Source organism: Cydia pomonella, chromosome 7 (genome assembly GCF_033807575.1).
Source record: "Cydia pomonella isolate Wapato2018A chromosome 7, ilCydPomo1, whole genome shotgun sequence".
Lineage (NCBI taxonomy): Eukaryota > Metazoa > Arthropoda > Insecta > Lepidoptera > Tortricidae > Cydia > Cydia pomonella.
In genome coordinates this window covers 5,833,133-5,856,471 of record NC_084709.1, presented here as the reverse complement: position 1 = coordinate 5,856,471, position 23,339 = coordinate 5,833,133, and the positions used below count along the sequence as shown (strand labels likewise).

Below are 23,339 nucleotides of genomic sequence, written 5' to 3'. Positions count from 1 at the left end.
AAAATAAAATAAATATTAGTATTAATATTTAATAGTTTAAAAACTTATGTACCTACGTCGTAAAAAAATAATAATCAAACACTATTATTATATATGGCACTGAGCTACTTAACTAGCTTCATTATTAACTTTATTTAAAGGGATTTCCACGGCCCCGTTAAGAGGCTCTGTAACCCCATTTTCTTCTTTTTTTATCCGACGCACTCCTTTTCTGTGTTCATATAATAGCCAGCTGAAAAAAAAAGAAAATTAATATTTTCGTATATGTTGTGCTTAAATACCAAATAGGTTTCACTGTATTTTATACTTTATGGTCTGTAGTAGTTCGCTATTTGAAATATTTAAATTCTGATGTTCCAATAAAAATGTATGTCAGTCGTGGCTCATGATCCGTGCGTTTCCTTTGTATATTAGGTTATGGGCTTTTAATTTGTAAAATTAATCGGGAATAGGTGGTGTAGTGGTGCCAGTGTATTATCGAAGCAGTTTAGCAGTGATTGATAATGGGTTCCGCGAATTACCTAGTGAATGTACCGAAGTTAAAGGGGCGCGAGAACTATGGGGAGTGGACTTTTGCGGCGGAAAATTTTCTTGTGTTGGAGGGGATGCGACATTGCATTAAACCAGAAGCCGACAAGAAAATAGAAGACGCTGATGATGCAAAAACAAAAGCTAAGTTAATCATGACCATTGACTCGGCGTTATTCGTACATATTAAAAATGTGAAAACGTCTAAAGAGCTCTGGGATAAGCTGAAGGCTTTATTTGATGATGCAGGATTTGCGAGACGGATTAGTCTCCTACGCTATTTAATATCAATTCGCCTAGAAAGCAGCAGTTCCATGACTTCATATGTAACTCAGATAGTCGAGACCGGGCAGAAACTAATAGGTACCGGATTTGACATCAGTGATGAGTGGATAGGATGCTTATTATTAGCAGGATTAACAGAAAAATACTCTCCTATGATAATGGCTATTGAGCATTCCGGGATTAAAATTTCAACCGATGTCATCAAGACAAAATTATTAGACATGGAAACAGATTCGAACGAAAATTCTGACGTTTCCGGCGCGTTCGCTAGTGCGCAGAAGTGGCAACCTAAAAATAAAATTATGCGCAGTCTATGCCCAGCGGAAGCGGCGCGATAAAAAAAGATGGCGGCTCGAAGTCTCACATTCGATGTTTCAAGTGTCAAAATACCGGCCATTACAAGAATCAGTGCACTTACAATGAAAAAAATGCCGCGAGTGATAAGAAAACCACGCGAAAGCAATCGCATGCGTTTAGTGCTATATTCTTAAGCGGAAATTTTAGTAAAGACGACATATATGTGGATAGCGGTGCGAGCCTGCATTTGTTTGTAAACAAAGAGTGGTTAAAAAATATAGTGTATCATGGCAATAAGGAGATTATTGTTGCAAATAATCAGAAGATGACAGTTGTATGTACCGGAGACTGCGACTTAGTGACAAAAACGGATGAATTTGAGTTCGATGTAAAAGTTAAAGACGTAGCGTGTGTTCCCGAATTGGCCACAAATTTGTTGTCAGTCAGCGAACTTATAAAGAACGGCAAAAAAGTTTTGTTTTCCAAGACTGGCTGCAGTATTGTCAACAAAAGTGATGAGATAGTGGCAGAGGCAGTATTACAGAATGGAGTCTACAAGTTGATAATGCCAGAAAGCGCATTTGTGGCTTCAGTGATGGTTTCCAGGAACACATGGCATAAAAGATTATCTCATATTTGCAATAACTATTTAAATAAAATGCCTGATGCGGTTATCGGCTTGAAATTTGATGATAAATCGCAGATAAGTAAAGCCTCGTGTACAGTTTGTTGTGAAGGCAAGCAGAGTCGGCTTCCTTTTAATCACAAGGGTACAAGGAGTGAGGAGGTACTACAGCTAATACATATGGATATTTGTGGTCCTATGGAACAGATGTCAATGGGTGGCTCCAGATTTTTCCTATTATTTGTGGATGATTACAGCCGAATGACCTTTGTGTACTTCCTTAGACACAAAAGTGAAGCTTTAGATAAATTTAAGGAATTTAAGATGATGGCAGAAAACCAGACTAACAAAACTATTAAAGCAATCCGAAGTGATCAAGGCAAAGAGTTTTGCAATCGTGAGTTTGACCTATTCCTTAAAATAAATGGCATTATTCATCAAAAAACTAATGCTTATACACCCGAGAGCAATGGATTCTGTGAACGAAGGAATCGTTCGGTCCTTGAGAAAGCTAAATGTATGCTATTTGAGGCTAAGCTAGGAAAGGAATTCTGGGCTGAAAGTACTCACACAGCTGTATACTTGCAGAACCGCATTATAGCTGCAGGACTCAATAACAAGACACCTTACAAAATGTGGACAGGTGACAAGCCTGATGTCAGCCATATAAGAATATTTGGCAGTCCCGTGATGGTACATGTGGCTAAAGAGAAGCGGTTAAAGTGGGATCGGAAAGCTGTCAAGCACATTCTAGTGGGATACCCTGATGGAATCAAAGGTTACCGTGTATACAACCCTGAAACTAAGTGTATTACAACTAGCAGAGATGTAATCATAATGGAAGATGAGATGACTGATGTTGTATTACCAGTTACTGACCAGCTAACAGAACCTGAAAAGGTGGTAGAGGATGTTGTCTCAGATGAGAGTTCAGTTTCAGTGGGGGAACCTTCATCTACAGAAGAGGAGTATATCACAGATAAGACTTTGACAGAAGATGAGTATTTGACAGATAAGACAATGACAGAACCTGAAGATGACTCATACATCCCAAGCAGTGAAAATGAGGACACAGATGAAACCACTAACCAACCGAGAAGGTCTACTCGGATAAGGAAAGCTCCAGATTTTTATGGTGTTGCCAATAAATGCCAGGATGCAGATGCAGATGTCCTAGATGACGCTAGTGGCTTGACACTGAAAGAAGCCTTAAGTGGACTAGAGAAGGACCAGTGGCTTAAGGCAGTTGATGAAGAACTCCAGTGTTTTGAGCAAAATAAAGCATGGGAGCTAGTGGACGTTCCAAAGAGTGGCACAGTAGTACGATGCAAGTGGGTCCTGAAGAAGAAATATGACAGTGATAACAATGTTCGTTTTCGTGCGAGGTTGGTAGCTAAGGGCTTCATGCAGAAACAAGGTATGGACTATACTGATACTTTTTCGCCAGTAGTTAGGCATACAACTTTGCGAATGTTATTTGCTTTGTCTGTTCAGCTTGGTTTTGACATAACTCATCTTGATGTTGTCACAGCATTCTTGAATGGGGATCTTGAGGAAACGCTTTACATGCAGCAACCAGAAGGTTTTCCTAACATGCAGAGTAATAAAGTGTTAAAGCTAAAGAGAGCCATATATGGGCTAAAGCAGTCCTCAAGAGCCTGGTACAAGAAGGTGGACCAGAGTCTTATTGAGATGGGTTATAGGAGGTCAAAACTGGAACCATGTCTTTACTCTAGGAATAAGGGTGAATTAAAAACGATCATTGCTTTGTATGTCGATGATTTCTTTATATTTTCAAATGACAGTGTTGAAACTGATAGATTGAAAGGCGCTTTAGCTTCCAGATTTAAGATTAAGGACTTGGGGGAAGTTAGGCAATGTCTAGGTATGACTGTAAGTTTAGATAAGGCTAATGGGGTCATTGCACTCAGTCAAGAAAATTACATTAATCAACTGTTAGATCGTTTTCAGATGACTGATTGCAAGGCTGCTGACAGTCCTTTGGAACCTAAGTTGAACATTAACGGTACTAAAAGTGATTGTGACAAAAATATACCCTATCAACAGCTTATTGGCAGCCTTATGTACCTTGCTGTGCTCACAAGGCCAGATATAGCTTTTGCAGTAGGCTATTTGAGCCAATTCAATAACTGCTTTAATAATGAAACTTGGACTTATGCTAAAAGAGTGCTGAGGTATCTCAAGAAAACTAGGCATATAGGTCTTAGGTATTGTAAGACAGGTAATTCCCAACTAGTTGGCTTTGTAGATGCTGATTGGGGCAACAATTCGGCAGATAGGCGTTCTTACACTGGTATGTGTTTTACTATGTCAGGGGGTGCGGTTTCTTGGGAGACTAAAAAACAGAAGACTGTCGCTTTAAGCTCTACCGAAGCTGAGTTGATGGGAATCACCGAAGCCTGTAGGCAAATATAGGCCTCCCGGCTATATATTTGCGTAATTTGTTAAATGAAATTACAAATACAATTTACACTGTTGATATATTTAATGACAACCTGGGTGCTTTCAAGCTGTCATATAACAATGGTTTTAGCAAGCGCACCAAACATATTGATATGCGATATTTTTTCTGTCGTGACTGTATTAATGATAAGATAGTTAATCTTAAATATTTAGAAACGACAGAGATGCCAGCAGACATTCTGACCAAGAGTTTATCTGGTAATAAACATCATTATTTAATGAAAAAATTAGGTTTGTGTTAAATGTTTATTAAGACTTGTTGGTCAAAAGGGTATTTATAGTATTTGGTATTAGTGGGGGTGTTGTGCTTAAATACCAAATAGGTTTCACTGTATTTTATACTTTATGGTCTGTAGTAGTTCGCTATTTGAAATATTTAAATTCTGATGTTCCAATAAAAATGTATGTCAGTCGTGGCTCATGATCCGTGCGTTTCCTTTGTATATTAGTATAATATATTAAAATAAAACTGTCCTAATGCTAATATAGTTTTCCGTCCTAATGTAAATATTTGAATTATGCTGCGCTCTCCAAAGGACAAGGATCCGCTGGGTAACCCGGGCATATACGAGATACCGTGCGATTGCGGTAAATCCTACATAGGATAAACCGGACGCAACGTGTCGTGTATGTGTTAAAACACATACGGAGTGTGAAGAAGATGGACTGCAATAACTCCGCAGTGGCAGACCACGTCCTTTGATACAGGCACGTCGCACTATCTTCGATTCGACAAAGCGAGATTACCGGTACGGGAAAAATGTTACGTACCACGTAAAATACGTGAAGCGATCCAGATTGCGCGCCGCCCTAAATTCAATCGAGATAGCGGCTGGGCTGTGCCGCCAGCACGGAAGCCAGTGATCCTTCAGCAGAAGGCCAGTGACTGGTGACAGTGTAGTGGACATAGTGAGTTCGTGCTGTTTGTCGCTATAAGTGACCCAAAATCAAACACCACATCACTATGTCCGCCTACTACGATAGCGCAAGACCTCCCCATTCCCCCAACCGGTTCTCTCAGCGCGCGCGCGCAACGTGCGACGCGGCACGGAGCAGGGCTACTACAACCGCGAAAATCGCAGTTCGTTAATTGCGGGCGTTGCGTTTTCTCTGTCACTAATTACGTCTTAATGAGAGTAAAAGATAAAGATTCCCGCAGTTTGCGAATTTCGGTTTTCGCGGTAGGCCCCCAGTACGTGAAACACGACCGTCGTGAACGATGCTCGCACTGTTAGTGCTTGAGGAAGGAGACTCCGAAACATGTCGCGCGAGTGACTAAAAACACGTGAGTGTAAACCGTAGAATTACTTTAATGTTAGTATGTCTCACGACAGTTTAAATTCGATTTCTTAATTTTGTTTAAATGTTTGTTTGTAGTTTCTATGGTTGCAGTTGTAACCATTATAAGCTGTGGGTTTTGGATATAACCTTAATACTTACGAGAAAACAGCGATCGCTGGTATGGACATGCAAGCACCCATGAGGAACACAGCGCCCGGCAGTACCTCCATGGTGTGGGTGTACACGGTGGTGTACAGCGGCACGTAAATCAAAGGCATCAAGTTCTCAGTCAGCCCAAATATGGAGTTTACTTTACCTGTAAAAAAGATCGACATTACAAAAACCAGTCTGACTTAGCGCGCAGTCCGGCTTATGGCTGACGCAGCGTATGCTGAGCCCGTTCATTTTGCGCATGCCAATTTTTTAAGTAAATCATTGTACTTTGTGACCTATCTGTTTTTTTTATTGTGTGGCAATAAATGGTTTCTTATTCTTACTTATCGAACACTCATATCCAAAAGGAACTTAAATAGGTAGTTATTTGTTTTATGAGGGGCCATGTTGTTTAATTCTCGTGTCCATTGATACCCAAGCAATCAAAAGATTCCAAAATTGAACCAAGAGTGTAACCAGTGGTTCTACAAGCGGAATCTTGAGCTTTGTGAGGGTTTCAAGGTACAAGCGTTCAAAAAACTCTGCTACCGAGTGTAACACAAAAAAATTCACCACACCAACGCAAAGAAATTATTAATTATTACAATGCAAATCCAGATAATATCCTATTCGATGTATCGAAAGTAAATTCCACCAGCTGATATGAGGAACCATCAAACAACAACGCGATTGAAGTTTTCTTCTCACTTTATATTTTTCGCACGTAAACCACAAAAACCCACAGACAAAGTAGGGACCCATTCTACTAAAATGTTTAATTAAAACTCACCCAATTCATCAGGAGCCACTAGTTTGGACATGATGGATCTCGTCGCTAGAAGAGCTGTTCCATTTAATATTTCCACCAAAGGAGCTGTGAAATAAAAATAAGTTTATGGCAAAAAAAAAATTTTTTTGGTACAAGCTATTATCGCTTACTGTACTTTTCTTTCCATAGGCAACTCATCGAGACAATTCTAACAACCCCAAACACAATCACAAGACAGTGAGAGTTCCTATAGCCACCTTTTGGCATAAATAAATAAATAAATATTATAGGACATTATTACACAAATTGACTAAGTCCCACAGTAAGCTCAATAAGGCTTGTGTTGAGGGTACTTAGACAACGATATATATTATTATAATATATAAATATTTATAAATACTTAAATACATAGAAAACACCCATGACTCAGGAACAAATATCCATGCTCATCACATGAAAAAATACCCTTACCAGGATTTGAACCCGGGACCATCGGCTTCATAGGCAGGGTCACTACCCACGAGGCCAGACCGGTCGTCAAACATATTGCATTATAATATATTGCATTGTCATCCGATTGACGTATGTATACAAATTATCAGCTTCATTGGAAACCAGGAAGTGGGTCAAATTGAACTTGCATGATTGGATTATAGATAGAGAGACAACGGGACAAGTGAAACTAAATAGAAGCTTGTAATAATTTTAAATAAAAACTGTTTTTTTTTTATGAATACAGGGTATCATCGAAAGCTTCTCTGCTAACTATACTTAAGATTATACTTCGGACGCGCCTTTTTCTTCAACCAATTCATTGAGCCGTTTTTGCGAATTTCGAGGCGCTGTAAGTTTCTTCAAAATAAAATAATCCATAAAAAAAACATAGCGGCACGGATATTGATCTTATTAGATAAAATCATTGCCCTAGGTTAAAAATCCAGGAAGGAAACAGTCGAGAGCGTTTGTATGGAAAAATCTCTTAATATTTGGTGGAAAACGTGATTATTTGGATATTATTCTGAAAGTAAACGTGCGATGGGTTATTTCTACGTATGCGTTCACACTCTTCCATAAAAATAAAGGTCATCATAGAAGTGGGTACAGTTCAATGATCAGGAGACATTACACCACATTACATAAAATAAACTAAAATAATTAAAAAAAAAGCTGTAACGTAATTTGGCGCGTGTGAAAAAGTAAATATTATATGGATAGATGGTTGGTGAGATAGTGGAAGCACACAATTGAATACCTAATTCTTGTGTAAATATCAGTGGTGGCGCGTCAAAATTAAACGAAGGCAAGCCGGAGATAATTTTGCCTTATTGTGGTGTAAGAAAAATTCTCTGTCTGGATTGTAGGCAAGCTGGTGGGAACCGAGTTCTATGGAGGTTCCGCCACTTGTAAGTAAAAAAAAAAAATACTTCTACAATTAATTGTTGTTGCCAGGTGCATGTATTACAAAGAAACTTTAGCAGTATTTTCATTTCCTTCTATATAACGCTACGATATGATACTCACAAAGCTTAATTGCAAACAAAATAAATAGAGACATCTACAACAATGTTAAGCAATAATATAGAGATTAAAAGTATTTGCATATTTTATTGTTCATTCTACTACAGGAAACGAAGCCTAAAGTAAGTAAACGTAAATTTAGTTATAAATACCTAAAAAAATGAAGATGTCAGTGGGTTCTTCAAGTTTTTAATCACCAGAGCGTAGCTGCTTTTCATTATAATAATTCGTCGGGTGAGAATACGTGTGCCATACGCCACTTACATGGGTTTGCAGGAGAGCGAAAAGAAGCAAAAAAAAATTGTTTCGAAAAGGCGTATGTTAAAGAATTATGAGTCTAAAACGCACCATAAAAAATTGTAATAATTTTAGCACATAGCTAACAATATGAAAACTGCTTCTAAAAATGCGCAATTTTATCTTCGATCGAACTCATCGATTAGATACTTACTTTTTTTTGCTAAAATTTCCTAGAAAAACCAGATATCCGCGACCTATTGGTTGGTTTTTTATTGATTGTTACGGCTGTTTTGCGTCGTGGATCAGAAGTAGCATTAAGTGGTAATTTGCATCGCACTTGTGAATTAAAATAGGATATACTCGTACTAAAGTAAAGTAAAAAGTAAAGTAAAGTATAATTTACAAACCTATGTAGAATAATTTACAAACCTATGTAGAATATGGTTGCCGTGGCCGCAAAGCAGTATATGAAGGAGCCGACGAGCTTGCTAATCGTGGAAATGATGCCCAGCATCGAATCATGCCATTTCAACATCTTGCTGAATACGATGAGAGAGAACACCGTACCTGAAATTATTAAAATTCTTAAAAGTTACCTAACATTCAAAATATCTACATTTTTAGATCCCTTGAAACGGTCTTGAAGTTTTGAAAACTTCATAGAAACCTAAATATTCAAGTGTGTTTTGCTTTGTTTTATATGATCAAAGTATGCAATTAATTAAATATCATTGCAAAATAAATCCAAAATTACTATATTTATCATATCTTGTAGATCACGAAGTAAAAGAGTATATTTATTTCATGGAAATACAAACTAAAATATATCTAAACAACGGTAATAACCCAATATGTAATTTTACACCTACAAAACGGCGCACCGTAAGGAAAAATAACAAAATAGTATATTTCGATGCTAGTGCGGAAAATATGTCATTATTTCACGAGTACCGAGATATAGACTCGAGACGAGTGAAGAATTACATTTCCGCACGTGTATCGAACGTCGTTTTTTAATACAGTTTCGAAAAAATCTGAAAAACATTTTTTACTTACCAATGGTGTGAGTGACAAAGTTGTATGTCTGGTATATGCTGAACTGCAGCTCATCCCAACCAAATCGGTATCTCGTGGACATGTACATTACGGCTATTTCACCTGGAATTAATATAATGTGCTTTTTAAATAAAATGGCACCGCGAAATCTAAATGTGTTATTCAAAAATGTTGTGATATCGCATTAGTCAGGATATTAGAACCCAAATTAAAAATCGTTTATATAACTATGTATGTAGCCCCAGCCACCACTGTCAGGTTTATTCCATTCATTTTGATGAAGTCGTTCAAGCGGTGCGGCGCAAACCATAGGCACAGAATACCTAAGTAATACTTAATAGTATAGGTTCCAGCGACTCGATCAAAATGAATAGACCTGAGGGCCTACTGTGAACCCCGTTCGACTTGTTGCCTCTCTGTCGCACTTGTTAATTCGTACGTAAGTATGACGAGGAGGCAACACGTCGAACGTCGTCCGCGGTAGGCCCTCTGTCTTGGACAACAGCGATGGCGGCGGCGGGCGGTGACCACCGCTCCGCTGACTGGGCCACCGGTCGCGAGCGTTCAGTCCACGGGCTGACCGCAGTTTGACTTCTGATCCTTGTAGTGGCGTTTTTAGACCAGAAGTCAAACTGCGCTCTAATTGTTAAGCATTTACCTATATGAAACTGCTTTAGGAAGCCTCGTCTAGTATGTTTAAGTCTATTAAACCATTTTAGTCAATCAACAAGTGAAGAGGTTGTCGATTGTTGTGGACACATTTTAGTGACAAATAATATTAGAATTAACTATGTAGTTCTAATATTATTACGCGTGTATCTTACCGCGAGTTTACAACTGCAGCTACAGATTTATCCAGCAGTTTGAAAAGAATCAGCTCTTTTCCCAAAATGATGTAAGTTTTTTGGCCATAAAATGGATTTTTCACCTCAGCAGCTCGAGCAAGCATAAGTACTTTGCTGCATGCCCACTGAGTGAGACAAAATTACATTCAAGTGACCATTATATTCGAATGTCATTTCAAAATTTTCAACGTGCGGGTCCTACTACAAGTTTGAAATATTTATATTTTATTCTTTGTGTCCCTTTCACGTCATTTGCAAAAAGAAAGTGCAACAAAAGTTCAAACGTAATTCAACGGTATATAATAGACCTCCGAAATAAGTCATCGCTCCAAAATATTTTACGAGTATTCATTCGTAATAATTAATTAATGAAAAAAAAAGGTTTAAATTTGAGAAAAACACCATATTTTATGTATTTTATTGTACAATCAAAACAATGAACTTAAAAAATACAAAGATTATTACGCAAAATAAATAATCCTTCTTTTAACGATCTCTACTTTATTAGTATCCGCAATTCGGACCGTATCTTATGAAGCTTTTTTTTTACCATAAAGTTGTCGATTGAACTGTCGTTTGATGTTCGTTATATCCATATTATTTTAATGTAATTTCGTCAATACCGTAAGGTGATGAAGCCTTCTTTCAGTTGTATTTTTACCTTCGAAATATGTTCTCACTGCTGAGGTGAAAAGTCTTATGCTACACGAGATCAAAGTTATTTACATCTCGTGCGCTTTTAAGTCCCTTACTACGCTCAAGATTCTAAATTAGATTCCATTATAGAATCTTTTGCTTGCACGGGACTCAAAATAAGCACTCGGTAACATAGCAAACTTTGCTCTCTTGTTGTACAAATAACTATTGTTGGCTATATGCCGTATATGCGTAGGGGACTTTTAGTTTAATACTTATATCCAATGAAAACTTCAGTGACCAATCACAACTTTTTTGTAGTGAGTTGTGTATTGGGTAATATTCATATCTGCGGTCAGGGTACATTTAATAATATTAAATCTAATACCTTATATTATGTTGAAAGGATAACTGTCAGTGAATCGTGTCAGATAAGTATCAGTCATGTGGACCGTTTTTGTAAGATGTACTAAGAGCTCCGTCCCTGCTAGACTCACCATACATAGGTCCAAACAGGATGCTCACAGTGCCCAGCAGGATGCAGATGCGCATTCGTCGATTGTTCGGTCCGTTCTTGAACACGACGCGCACCGTCTCCTTGATGTTCGTGAAGTCGAAAAAGAGGCGAAAGAAGTAGAAGAAACCTCGTCCATCGTGCTGAAACCAGATGGTTTAAGTTAAGCATGTGTCGATAAAGAATACAGCTTTTGGTCTGTTACTGAGGTCAAAGACCTTTGAGAAAATGTACCTAATGAGTACCTATGTGTAGTATAGTACAGGGAAATAAATCTATTTAGGTAGAGGCAGCGCTAGGCGTGGACGACCGCCTACTGCCTCGCAGTCCCGAGTGGCCTCGCGCCTCAAATACGTATAACTTGGACGCAACGTAATACTGGTCCACTAAGATGGGCCAGCATGTAGAGAGGGTAGTGGTGTCGGATGGCTTTTCCATTATTATCTCTCCCATCAGAGCTCATATATAATTTGAACTTAATTTTAATGTATTATTGTGGAATACTATGCGCTAGAATCGTAAAAGTTGTTTTACTCAGAAGTAGCTGAATTGAATACCTTATTAAAAATGTTGCAAATAAATGTCGTACAGTCACGTCTGAAAAATATCGGTACGAAAAATGTGCCAAAAATATGTACACACTACCTTAATATATGGGCAATGAAGTCGTGTATACATATTTTTGTCATTTTTTTCGTATCGTTATTTTTCGTTACGACTTTATTACCCGTATATACTTAAAGGTAGTGTATATATATTTGTGGCACCTTTTTCGTATCGATAATTTCAGACGTGACTGTACTGAAAATACGTGCTTAATGTATTTATATTCAAGAACACAAAAATATTTCGTATTATTAATGTTGGTACGCCTCTGCATCGTTTAACCCCCTTATTCATAAGTTACGATGCCGCTGATCATCGTTTGTCCCTTTCCGACGTATTGGTATGATGGAAAGGGACAAACGATGATCAGCGGCATCGTAACTTTAGTACACGTTTATGAATAAGGGGGTTAAACGTTACAGAGGCGTACCAACATTAATAATACGAAATATTTTTGTGTTCTTGAATATAAATACATTAAGCACGTATTAATAAATGTATTAGTAAATTATTACTGTAATTTAATTATTGTTGTCATTATGATAGGTAATACATACCTCAGCCCGACCAATTATGATTATTGTCATTTAGATACATTAGATTAGATTATTAGATTAGATTAGTTTTAGATAGCCATTTATACTATACATATTTACTATAGGTAATAATTTGCTACCTATTGATAAATACTTAAATAAGTTTTTTCCTCATTCAGCAGCTAGTTTGAATATAAGCATATTATTATTATTTTTTTATACTACGTCGGTGGCAAACAAGCATACGGCCCGCCTAATAGTAAGCAGTATCCGTAGCCTATGTACGCCTGCAACTCCAGAGGAGTTACATGCGCGTTGCCGACCCTAACCCCCTCCCCCCCTCGTTGAGCTCTGGCAACTTTACTCACCGGCAGGAACACAACACTATGAGTAGGGTCTAGTGTTATTTGGCTGCGATTTTCTGTAAGGTGGAGGTACATCCCCAGTTGGGCTCTGCTCTAGATCTGGAATGACATCCGCTGTGCTGTGCTCTACCACACAGAGCGAGATGACATTCACAATGCCCATACCTGCCTTGTGGACGTAGTTTAAGGACGTACCCGGGTCCAAAATATTTAAAAAGAAGAAATTAAATATGTTTTTTTTAATGTCTATTATCACAAAACTATTTATTGTACTGTTTTGGAAAATTATATTCTTGTTTATAAGTAGATACTTTTAGATAGGTACCATTTTTTTGAATATTGGGTTCTGATATGGAATCCACGTGGAGTTGAGGACATTCTTCAAATATTGGAAGCAGCATTTGCATTTAAGTGTTATTTGGTGAAAGGGAACAGTTGATGAAGATCACAACGGAACTGCTCTAGTGCTTTGTATACCTATTAGTTTTTTTTTTATATATTTGGTATGCAACTTATAAACTTTATAGAGGTATGTTTATTAAAATTCTTACGTTAAAGTGGAACTATAACGTAGAAGTGTCCCAGCCGTCCTTTGGCTAGGTGTTATTGATATGATACTTATGAGATGCACTATGGTTGTAAAATTTAATGGCATCTAAACTGTAGAAAAAACTAATAATTTGAGTTATCTATAATTATGTTAGTATAATTATCATATTTGTCCACAATAAAAAAATAATTGAAAGTAATCATTCAGAGACTGAACAACTCAAATATTTATAAAAATAACCGCTACTACAACTAGAGAGCAAAGTTTGGTATTTTTTCTAGTACTCAAGATTATAAAATATAGATTAGTTTGCTTGCACGAGACTCAAAGGCGTACGAGATGTAAATAACTTTGATGTCGTTTAGTACACAAGACTTCAGATCAGCAGTGAGAAGTTAAGAACATATTTAGAAGGTAAAAATACAACCTGAAGGATTACATTTTATCCTTCTACATCACTATTTCACTCGCTTTTAGCAGCAAATTACCCTTGTTCGAGCTGCTGGTATGAGGTGAAAATGTTATTTTGTTGAATCATGAAAGGCTCGTGCGATGTATTTTTACCTAGTAAAGCTTTTAATATGACATTTCAAGGTATCTTTTATAATAATGAATTAATGTCTTAGTTTACTTACCTTTTTCTGTTGCTCCGTTCGTTCTGGATCTTTAATTTTGTAAATAAAATAGATTGTATTTAAAATATGCATGGTTAGTGAAGTGAAGTATACTGCATAATAACCGTATCTCTTCAAAATCACTCCAGAGAGACTCAGGCCTATGGGTATTCCGACAAATGAGAAAAACTGCACAAAACCCAAGCGATACGTCCTGTTTTCTTCTGAGGTGATGTCTCCAATGTAACTGAACATGCCCAGAAAGAACGAAGCCCAGCCACCTCCAAAGCCAATTATAAGGCAGTCCGCAAAAATTTGAACTTCTACAGGTAACGCGTAGAAGAAGAAGACATTCAGTAGGGTACTTATGGTTGCCAATATATCTGCAAACATGGGTACTCTAATCAAAATGACCCTTCTCCCCGTTTTGTCGCTCCAGGCTCCAACAAATAGAAGAATAGTACACGGCAGTAAAGAGTATAGAATATACTTCACCGCCAATCTCTGGGCCACATACTGTTGTACTTGTTTCTCATACTCGCTGCTGCTGTTCGAGTCTTGGTTTCTGAGTGAAGTGCAAATTTCATCTCCCAGATTTAGATTAACTCGACAAGTTTTTTCTAACTGGAGTGTTTGGTTGGTGATAATCGCAAGCATGGCAGCGGTGACATAAATAATGCCAGTTGGTTCAACTGTTATGTTTTTGAGTGTATTTTTGAGACCATTGTTATTTTTTTTCTGAGCTTTAGCTCCTAAAGGTTCTAATTCAGTAGCACTCGTTTTAGCCATTATCACATTGGTTACAAAATGTAATTACTAATAAGTGCTCTAATCTACGTGGCCTATATACTACTGACAGTTTGCTTTATTTGTATTGTAATATAATTATATGAGATACCTTGTAATCATCATAATATATCTAGATCAGAATCATGATTATAGATAGGGACTGTACATTTTGATGCTATTTGTCTATAGCTACATACCTTTGTCAGATTACGGCATTTTGCAAAACAAACTGAACAACGCCAAAGGCCTTACATGTGTTGGAATTAAGACACTGCATTGTAATTTGTTATCAATGTTAAACAACAAGCAAGTAAAAGCAGGTAGGTTTCTAATAAAGGTGACTTTCAGATGGCGACTTCAGCAGTGTTACTGCCGCAATGTTGCTGATGCGACGTAGCAGCAGCGAGAAGTAGGAGATGTCACCATCAAATTAATTGATGAATTGCGTTGCTGCTCTTGCTGAAATACTGTCGGAATTTGATAAATTGACAGTGACATCTCCCATTCCCGCTACTGCAATGCTGCGGCAGTAACACAGCTGCAGCGACCATCCGACTGGCACCTTTATAAGTTTGTCAAACGTTCGACCTAGTTTTTATTTGGTGGAGTCATAAATTCATAAAAAAACCTAATTAAATTCCTCAGTTCTAAATAAATAAATACATGAGTTATTTCAGGGTACAGTCGTCATTAGATATATCAGAGATGCCAATGTGGTCAAAAATATTTGAACATGAACACTCTGGCTGCAGTTATATATTTTTTCTACTCCTCTACTGTTATCTGTCATTTATGCATTCATTAACACGAATATAAGAACATACATAAAAGGTTTCAAGAAAAGTCTATATTGTCTATTCCTCATAAAAGCTCTTGTGCTTTTAATCGCTATAACGTTACTGCGATTAATGGCTACCAACGTAACAAAACCAAAACGAATACAGTTTTAAACTAAGTGCATTGCTGCCAACTTACAAAATATTCATTTGGTTGCATAGTAAAAATAATTATTTCATAAGTCAGAAACACGCATGTGACACCCGTAATATAGCAACACCCATAGACTACGAAGACCGCTTAGCGTTGCTTGTTAGTCTCCGTAGGCTACGGTGGCCAAAATTGAGAAAAGACTGTCCAAAAATTTAATTTAGCAAGTAGCAAGTACCAGGGCCTCATGAGTTACGAGGTGTCGCTGACCGGCCGGCCGCGGCCCGGGGCGGGCTGGGCGCGTAACAAGGTATGCTCGCGCGTCTTGGCTATATACTTTTGCTTTGTTTACCTAAATTAAGATTTATTTTTGTTAACTCGTAGGAAAAATATTGTATGCAACGTTGTATAAGTAGGTCAAAAAATGCTCGTGGCGTATTCTTTTACAATGTTCGCCTACGCCTTCGGCTCCGGCTCACATTGTAACTCACGCCATCGCCACTCGCCTTTTTTGACCCTTCGTATACAACTGTTGCATAAAATACTATAATGATGACTGCGCATATAAAATTTAATATCATACAGTATTGTAATACACATAACTATGTGTTTAAATAACTATTTACACATTATTTCTATTCCATAACTGTAGTGCTAAGATGGTCGGCTCTATCATTTGTCACCATGCCTGTCACGTTCTAACAAGTATGTAAGCGCGAAAGTGACGGGTATAGTAACAAGTGATAAAAACGGAACCACGATGCCACTGCAGTTCATCATTTTACATAAGTTTTGTTTTTAATATAAGTAGAATTCCTAACGGCTCAGAAAAGATCTAGCTGAACAAAAAGGGGTCAGACCGAAAACCAGCACTGGACGCCATTCTAGCATATGCTGACCTTGGTACCCACGGCCAATATGTCTTGCTAAATTTGATTACCAATAAGATTAGACAATAAGTTAGTACTTAATTTGTTTGTATTGCAATTTATTGTACCATCATTTTTTGGCAATAAAGCGATTTGAAGTTTGAGGTGTGTTACTTACGGTATCGTAGTATATTTCTAGGATCTACAGTGAATTATCATTTGACTTGTTTTTCGTTTAGACTAGATTTTCGTTTTTTTCGTTTAGAAAAATGATAAGGGAAAAGTGTGGACTGAATGAAGATGTAGTGACAAAAATTGAGAAAGGTATGTTGAGATGGTTTGGACACGTGGAAAGAATGAGTGAAAGAAGGTTAACAAAGAGAGTGTATAAGGGAGAAGTAGAAGAGGGAGCTGGAAGGGGTAGACCTCGGCGGACTTTCTCTGATCAAATCGGGGAAATCCTGAAGAAAGGCCAGGTCAAGAGCACCCTAAACCGACGAGCGTGTATGAGGAATGTCATGAAAGTGAAGGAAGCGAAAGAGGTATGTCAGGATCGTAGCAAGTGGAAATCCTTGGTCTCTGCCTATCCCTTCGGGAAATAGGCGTGATTATATGTATGTATGTATGTATGTATGTAAAGATGATGCTCTACTTATGATACTTGGACAAAAGTTTAGAACATTCCGAAGTAATTAGTAGTTTTAATGCCATTTATTTTAGCTTCAATATCTATACGAATATAGTATACTTATCGACCACTATCACTAACCTTTATTTGTTTTTCAGTTCGTTCTGGATCCTGTAGTTTGAGGGTAACATAAGCCATGTTACAGATGTGCATAATCAGTGCAATGCTGTACACTGCATAGTACCCAAATCTCTTCAAAATGACTCCGGAGAATCCCAAGCCTATGGGCATGCCGATAAACGTGAAAAACTGCACAAATCCCAATCGATGAGTCCTGTTCTCTTCCGTAGTGATGTCTCCTATGTAACAAAATAAGCCTAGAAATAAGGTAGCCCAACCTCCGGCCAAGCCTACTAAAATTACGTCTGAAAAAATTTGGACTTCCACAGGCAGTTCGTAGAAAAAGAAAACGTTTACGATGTTACTAATGCAGTGTAATATCTCTCCAATCATAGGAATTGCCATGATTACAATTCTTCTTCCAGTTTTGTCACTCCAAGCTCCGACGAACACAAGTGTAATACATGGTAACACAGACTGGAGAATACTTTTCCATGCCAGTTTCCGAGCCACATATTGCTGCACTTGCTTCTCATATACACTGTTGTTAGTCGAGTCTTGATTTCTGAGTGAAGTACATATTTCATCTCCAAGTTTGAGATTTACTCGACAGGTTTTCTCCAACTGAAGTGTTTGGGAGGTGGTCGCCACAAAGATACAGGCACAAAGAAAGATGGCACCAGTTGGTTCTACTGTAATGTGTTTGAATACTTTGAAGAAATTACTGATACGTTTGTAACCACTACCACTTGTTTTTACTTTCGTTGCAGCCTCTAAAGGTTCACATTCCTGGGCACTAGTATCAGCCATGGTGTTTTACTTATTTTTTTATAACTGACATTGATTATTGGTTAATGATTACATTAATCAGTGTTTCGATCTACGCGTTCTATTTATCACTAAGTAGCATCGTAGTTTGAATCATGCCCTGAAATTATCATAAGATTAAGTGTAATCGGTGACTGGTATCTTTTCATTGACATGACATTCATTAAATCCTACCTATCTGCAATAATAGACACGAATATTGAGAACTGCCCGCGTAGCCAACATGTCAATCGTTAACACGGAGCGTAGCGTAGTTATCTCTTTCTGTCACTCTTCCGTATTAGTGCGACAGTGACAGTAGCGTTTCGTTTTATTAGGTATGACATGTCATGATGAGAAGAGAAAAATAATGTTAACATGATGTAATAGTTAAATTTTTATCATGAAATAAAAAAATATAATCTAACAGATCGTCAAATTAGTCGATGGGTTGAAAAACTTTAGAATAGCGAACCCAAACCTAAATAATAAATAAGTTACCTAGTCTTCGACAATCCAAAACATAAACAAATTGGTAATGTCTTGAAAAGCTTTTTAATTATTGTACTTATTATGATATGATCAGCTGTGCTCCAACAAATTACCCATCGTTGCTTTCAACTACCACACCGCCCGCCGTCAGTAGGGCTTTTATCCTTGCATCTCCACTTATCTCGATGAGGAATTGTACTGAACTACTTCTCAACAGATGCCGAGAATTTCTCAAAAACAAAAAACTACATCGAAGTGGTATTAAAAACCTATCCATTTCATTTTCAAGAACACTTTTTTCCTGGCACACATGACTCATAATATAAAACCTGACTTCTTTATGACCTATAAACCCATGTTCCCGAAAGTGGGAGATATTGAAAGCATCCGTAAAAAGTACCTGTGTAAAAAATAAGTTGTTAAAGCAGAGCGTTGATTTTGTTAGGCGATTTGGCCCGTTCTATGAAATCGAACGTATACTTATTTAATCGAATCGAACATATTGAATGAATTGACGTATATATCGGCCCGATTTTAAGAACGAAATACGATAACGATAAGTTCTGGTTTAGATAAGTTCTCATTTAAATATCATTTATATGTCGTATAATTCACAGAAGTAGCTCGATTCGGGTAACAAATGTTTCTTTGACGTTAGAAATATCGTAGATACGAGTAGATCTTATTGGGATTACAGCGGAATCGAAATAAATGTCGTTTAGTTATCGATCTGTTAAAGATATTTACAAGATCTTAAACGTGTCTTAATTATTCTTCGAATCGGGCCGTATAAAATGAATCGTTATAATTTTTGCATTATGATAGTGAAAACGGAAAAAAGAAAAAAAACGGTAGTTTTGAAAAATCAACCAAAAAAACCTTTATAAACAAAATATTCGTGCGGCTTTTTAAAAGAAAATAGATATTATCTGAGGTAATATTTTGATCTTGTTCGTAGTTCATTGTAATTTAAGTAATTTTTAATTTAATTTAAGAAGAAGAGGAGAAGAATGAGAAGAGTCAACAGAACAGGAGTTTACGAAGGATTTTTTGCATGAGCTGCAGTTGACCTTATCGCACTAATTTTAGGAGCCGTCCCCGTCAGCGCGACGGAGATACTTACCTAACATTCTCAAATCTCATAAGGGGCTTAGCTGATATATCCTCTTAAGGTTGGTGTTATAAATAAATAAATATTATAGGGACATTCTTACACACACTGACTAAGTCCCACAGTAAGCTCAAGAAGGCTTGCGTTGTAGGTACTCAGACAACGATATATATAATACATAAATACTTAAATACATATAAAACGCGTATGACTCAGAAACAAATATCTGTGCTCATCGCACAAACCCATACTGGGATTCGAACTCAGGACCATCAGCTTCATAGGCAGTGCCACTACCGACTGGGCCAGACCGGTCGTCAAATGGTCGTGTTTCTTGCAAATATTTGACAGATGAAAAAATATGAAAGTGTTTCGATCTATAAAGGGAACATGATTTCGTCCTATTCTGATTACATCTAAATCTTCACACTATGAACCAAAATGCAAAGTCAAGTAGGTTTATAAACTTTAATTTTTAGGCATTTTGATCGTATTTAAAATTCGGATAGATAATAAATCAGATAATACACAAAGTATCTACTACTCTACCATTACAGGAATGTACCAGGGGCGGCGGGTCCATACAACTCGATTCCCACCGGCTTGCCTAAAATTTATTGCTACATAAACCAAACTTATATATCATCATTAAAATTAAAAATATATCCATAATGAAAACACTACGTATTACATTACCTTGGAATTGATGACACGATTTACTAAAGCACTAATCATAGCAGGCGCGCGAAGTGAAGCTAAGCTTGACTATTCATTCATGCGCCACTACACAGATACGAAAACTCACACACACGCTCATAAAGTTTTCCTATAGAGAGTCCACGCGAATGAGCTTCAAAGCAACTCGGTCTTGTATCGGGTTATTCATTTGAATAAAAACCTTAAACGTAATAGCATAAGGTTTATATTGGAAAAATGCACGCACATATTCATAAAGTCCGCGAGCACTGAGGGGCCTACCGCGAACACCGTAGTACGCAAATTACGGGCTAATTTCTCTTTTACTCCAATGACGTAATTAGGGTGACAGAGAAAGATGCTCGCAATTTGCGAACTTCGGGGTACGCGGCCGCGATAACGTCAGTTATTATTAATATGCTGCTTCATTTGAATTTAAACCTTAAATACAAACAGGTAAGATTTATATTGGAGTGTAATGGTTCACAATTTTGAATCGAGTGGCGTTTGCCGCGCGAATGCTTAATATTGCCATACAAAAACATTGAATTGAATAAATGGGTAAAATTGTACAGTATTTTGCTATCATTGATAACAATTTTTGTAAAAACCTTTTAAAAAAAGATGAATTTTAATAGAAAAATCCAAGAATCTTATGTAGTTTCAAGTTTAATAATTTGATAAAGAACGTTTCTTCATACTTACTTGTGTGCACAAATTTATATATAAAGTTACTAAACCAGTGATATTTTGTATGTTGTGTGTATAATAGTATGGCAAAGGTTATACACTAACTGCAAAAGGTCGCGCCCAAGGACACACCTAGCGCACGCCTCACTTTTATCATGAAAAAAAGTACATAATGTTAAGGTGTTTTTTTGTTCCGAGTTGCCTAGCCAGAATTTTCACGCGCCGCTACTGGAATGTACACAGGGTAGATTCTTTTGAATGGACCAGTGAGGCCAACTACTACAGGCATTAAGATAGATAATAATCTTTTTCTCAAACTTGCAATGAAATGTTGAGATGACTTACTTCAAATTAGGTCTGCAAATACTACATATCAGGTGCGATGAGTGAAGATGACATGTAAAGAAATTTCATACAGCCTTACACACCTAGGCCTGTAAGGCACCCTTCTTTTGTTTTCAAACGTCAAATTATGACACGTCTTGGCATTCAACCATAAAAAACCTATAATCAAAATTCTGCCATTATGCTTATTTTTTTTTGTATTTTTGTCGCTCTTTTGTGTTTGTTTATTATTAATTCAATTATAAAGATTTTTTTCAGTCATGCAGAAATCTTTATAGGGCTGTATCTCCTAAAACGTGCGTTGTAGCGCCAAAATAATCTCATTTTTGGTCCCCTTCAATACCCTACGCACTGGATAACCTAAATCACGTTAGGACATGAAACAATTATTATCATCATCATTCTATTTTTATTATTATTTCATTGCAAGTTTAAGATAAGCACTATACAAATCTCGGCGAGAAACGGGGTAGCCGGCCGCGTGTCCCTATTCGACCTCGCTGCGCTCGGCCGTTTATATCTACTTGACCTGCCTTTCACGGCCTCTATAGTAATATACTATTAAAGATGAGAAGCATTTATATTTTTTGTATAGTTTTGCTCATTCTTTGCTTTGTTTTAATGCACATTCAATGGGATTACTTAAGGTTTGTGGAGCTGGATTAATGGTTGTGTGATGGACAGATAGGAGCCAAAGATTTCTCAAACATTTAATTTCTAATTTATGACAATAACATAATAACATTTGTGACATATTTCGAAAAGATGATCATACTCGTAATAGGAACACTTTTTCTCAATTTTAACCACCCACTTCTGTGGAAACTATTTTGTAAGTAATTATTAAAAAACGCAGTATATTTTGCTGGTATTTCTGACAGTAGTTCAAAGTACTAAATAATTAGCTAATTCAACCACAAAAGTGAGATGGTTGAAATTCATATTCTGATGATCTAATCAACCAATAAAAAAAAACTACAAAAAATACTTTTGAATACTTTCAATATCAGTCTTCGAAATAATTGAAGCCAATTCTTCGACTTTACATTCAGGTCGAGGTTTATACTATAGTTCTTTTTATAGCACTAGAAAGAAGGCAAGCGACCTTGACGTGTCTTTTTATTATAAAACACTTTTGGAAAATAGTGACACCTGCGCTGGTGGCCTAGCGGTAAAAGCGTGCGACTTGCAATCCGGAGGTCGCGGGTTCAAACCCCGGCTCGTACCAATGAGTTTTTCGGAACTTATGTACAAAATATCATTTGATATTTACCAGTCGCTTTTCGGTGAACGAAAACATCGTGAGGAAACCGGAGTAATCCCAACAAGGCCTACTTTACCCTCTGGGTTGGAAGGTCAGATGGCAGTCGCTTTCGTAAAAACTAGTGCGTACGCCAAATCTTGGGATTAGTTGTCAAGCGGACCCCAGGTTCCCATGAGCCGTGGCAAAATGCCGGGACAACGCGAGGAAGCAGATTTTGGAAAATAAGTGACAGAAAAAAATATGTTACAACTATAAATCATATCCTTGTTATATCTATATATATCCTCTGGAGTTGCAGGCGTACATAGGCTACGGAGACTGCTTACTATCAGGCGGGCCGTACGCTTGTTTGCCACCGGCGTAGTATAAAAAAAATATACGATCATATAAATTTTCTCAATAATTTCCAATAAACAAACATGTCAAGATTGTTTAACTTTTTTCTAATGCAAAAAAAATTACTATAGCGAGAACCTGCCTGCAATTTACATTACATTGCGGCATCTGATCAAAGTCTTGAATGCAGTTAACCTTAGTTATCGGCAATGTAACATAAATTGCATGAAAGTTATAAAATGGATTATTTAAAAAAATATTCTTACGTAATAATATTCTCACATTCTTATTCTTACAATATCTACATACAGTGTGTCCCTAGCCATTAGAGGAAGCCGAAATGTACATATGCATTAGGGTATT

The 23,339-nt window shown here is 37.2% G+C and overlaps 1 protein-coding gene across 2 annotated transcripts; it reads right to left on the bottom strand.

Moving 5' to 3' along the window:
* Window positions 1-11: 11 nt before the first annotated feature.
* LOC133519654 (lysosomal proton-coupled steroid conjugate and bile acid symporter SLC46A3-like) lies at window positions 12-18,449 on the bottom strand. Of its 2 annotated transcripts, none has more exons than XM_061853704.1 (7): window positions 17,257-18,449; window positions 11,215-11,374; window positions 9,237-9,338; window positions 8,610-8,747; window positions 6,444-6,527; window positions 5,660-5,816; window positions 12-232 (listed from the first exon to the last, which is right to left on the bottom strand). In XM_061853704.1, exons 1-7 carry the CDS (start codon window positions 18,043-18,045, stop codon window positions 109-111), a joined length of 1,554 nt encoding a protein of 517 aa, XP_061709688.1. In that variant the 5' UTR covers window positions 18,046-18,449; the 3' UTR covers window positions 12-108. The 2 variants fall into 2 exon arrangements, with proteins under 2 accessions (XP_061709688.1, XP_061709689.1); XM_061853705.1 differs by lacking the exon at window positions 17,257-18,449 and adding an exon at window positions 13,924-14,937.
* Between the last annotated feature and the right edge of the window lie 4,890 nt (window positions 18,450-23,339).

Coding starts and splice junctions, on each gene's coding strand:
- LOC133519654 (XM_061853704.1), bottom strand. CDS start 18,045: ATGGCTGATACTAGTGCCCAGGAATGTGAACCTTTAGAGGCTGCAACG. Junction 11,375..17,256: donor GAACTGAAAAACAAATAAAG/GTTAGTGATAGT, acceptor ATCTGGTTTCAG/CACGATGGACGAGGTTTCTT. Junction 6,528..8,609: donor GGCAACCATATTCTACATAG/GTTTGTAAATTA, acceptor TTTATTTCACAG/CTCCTTTGGTGGAAATATTA.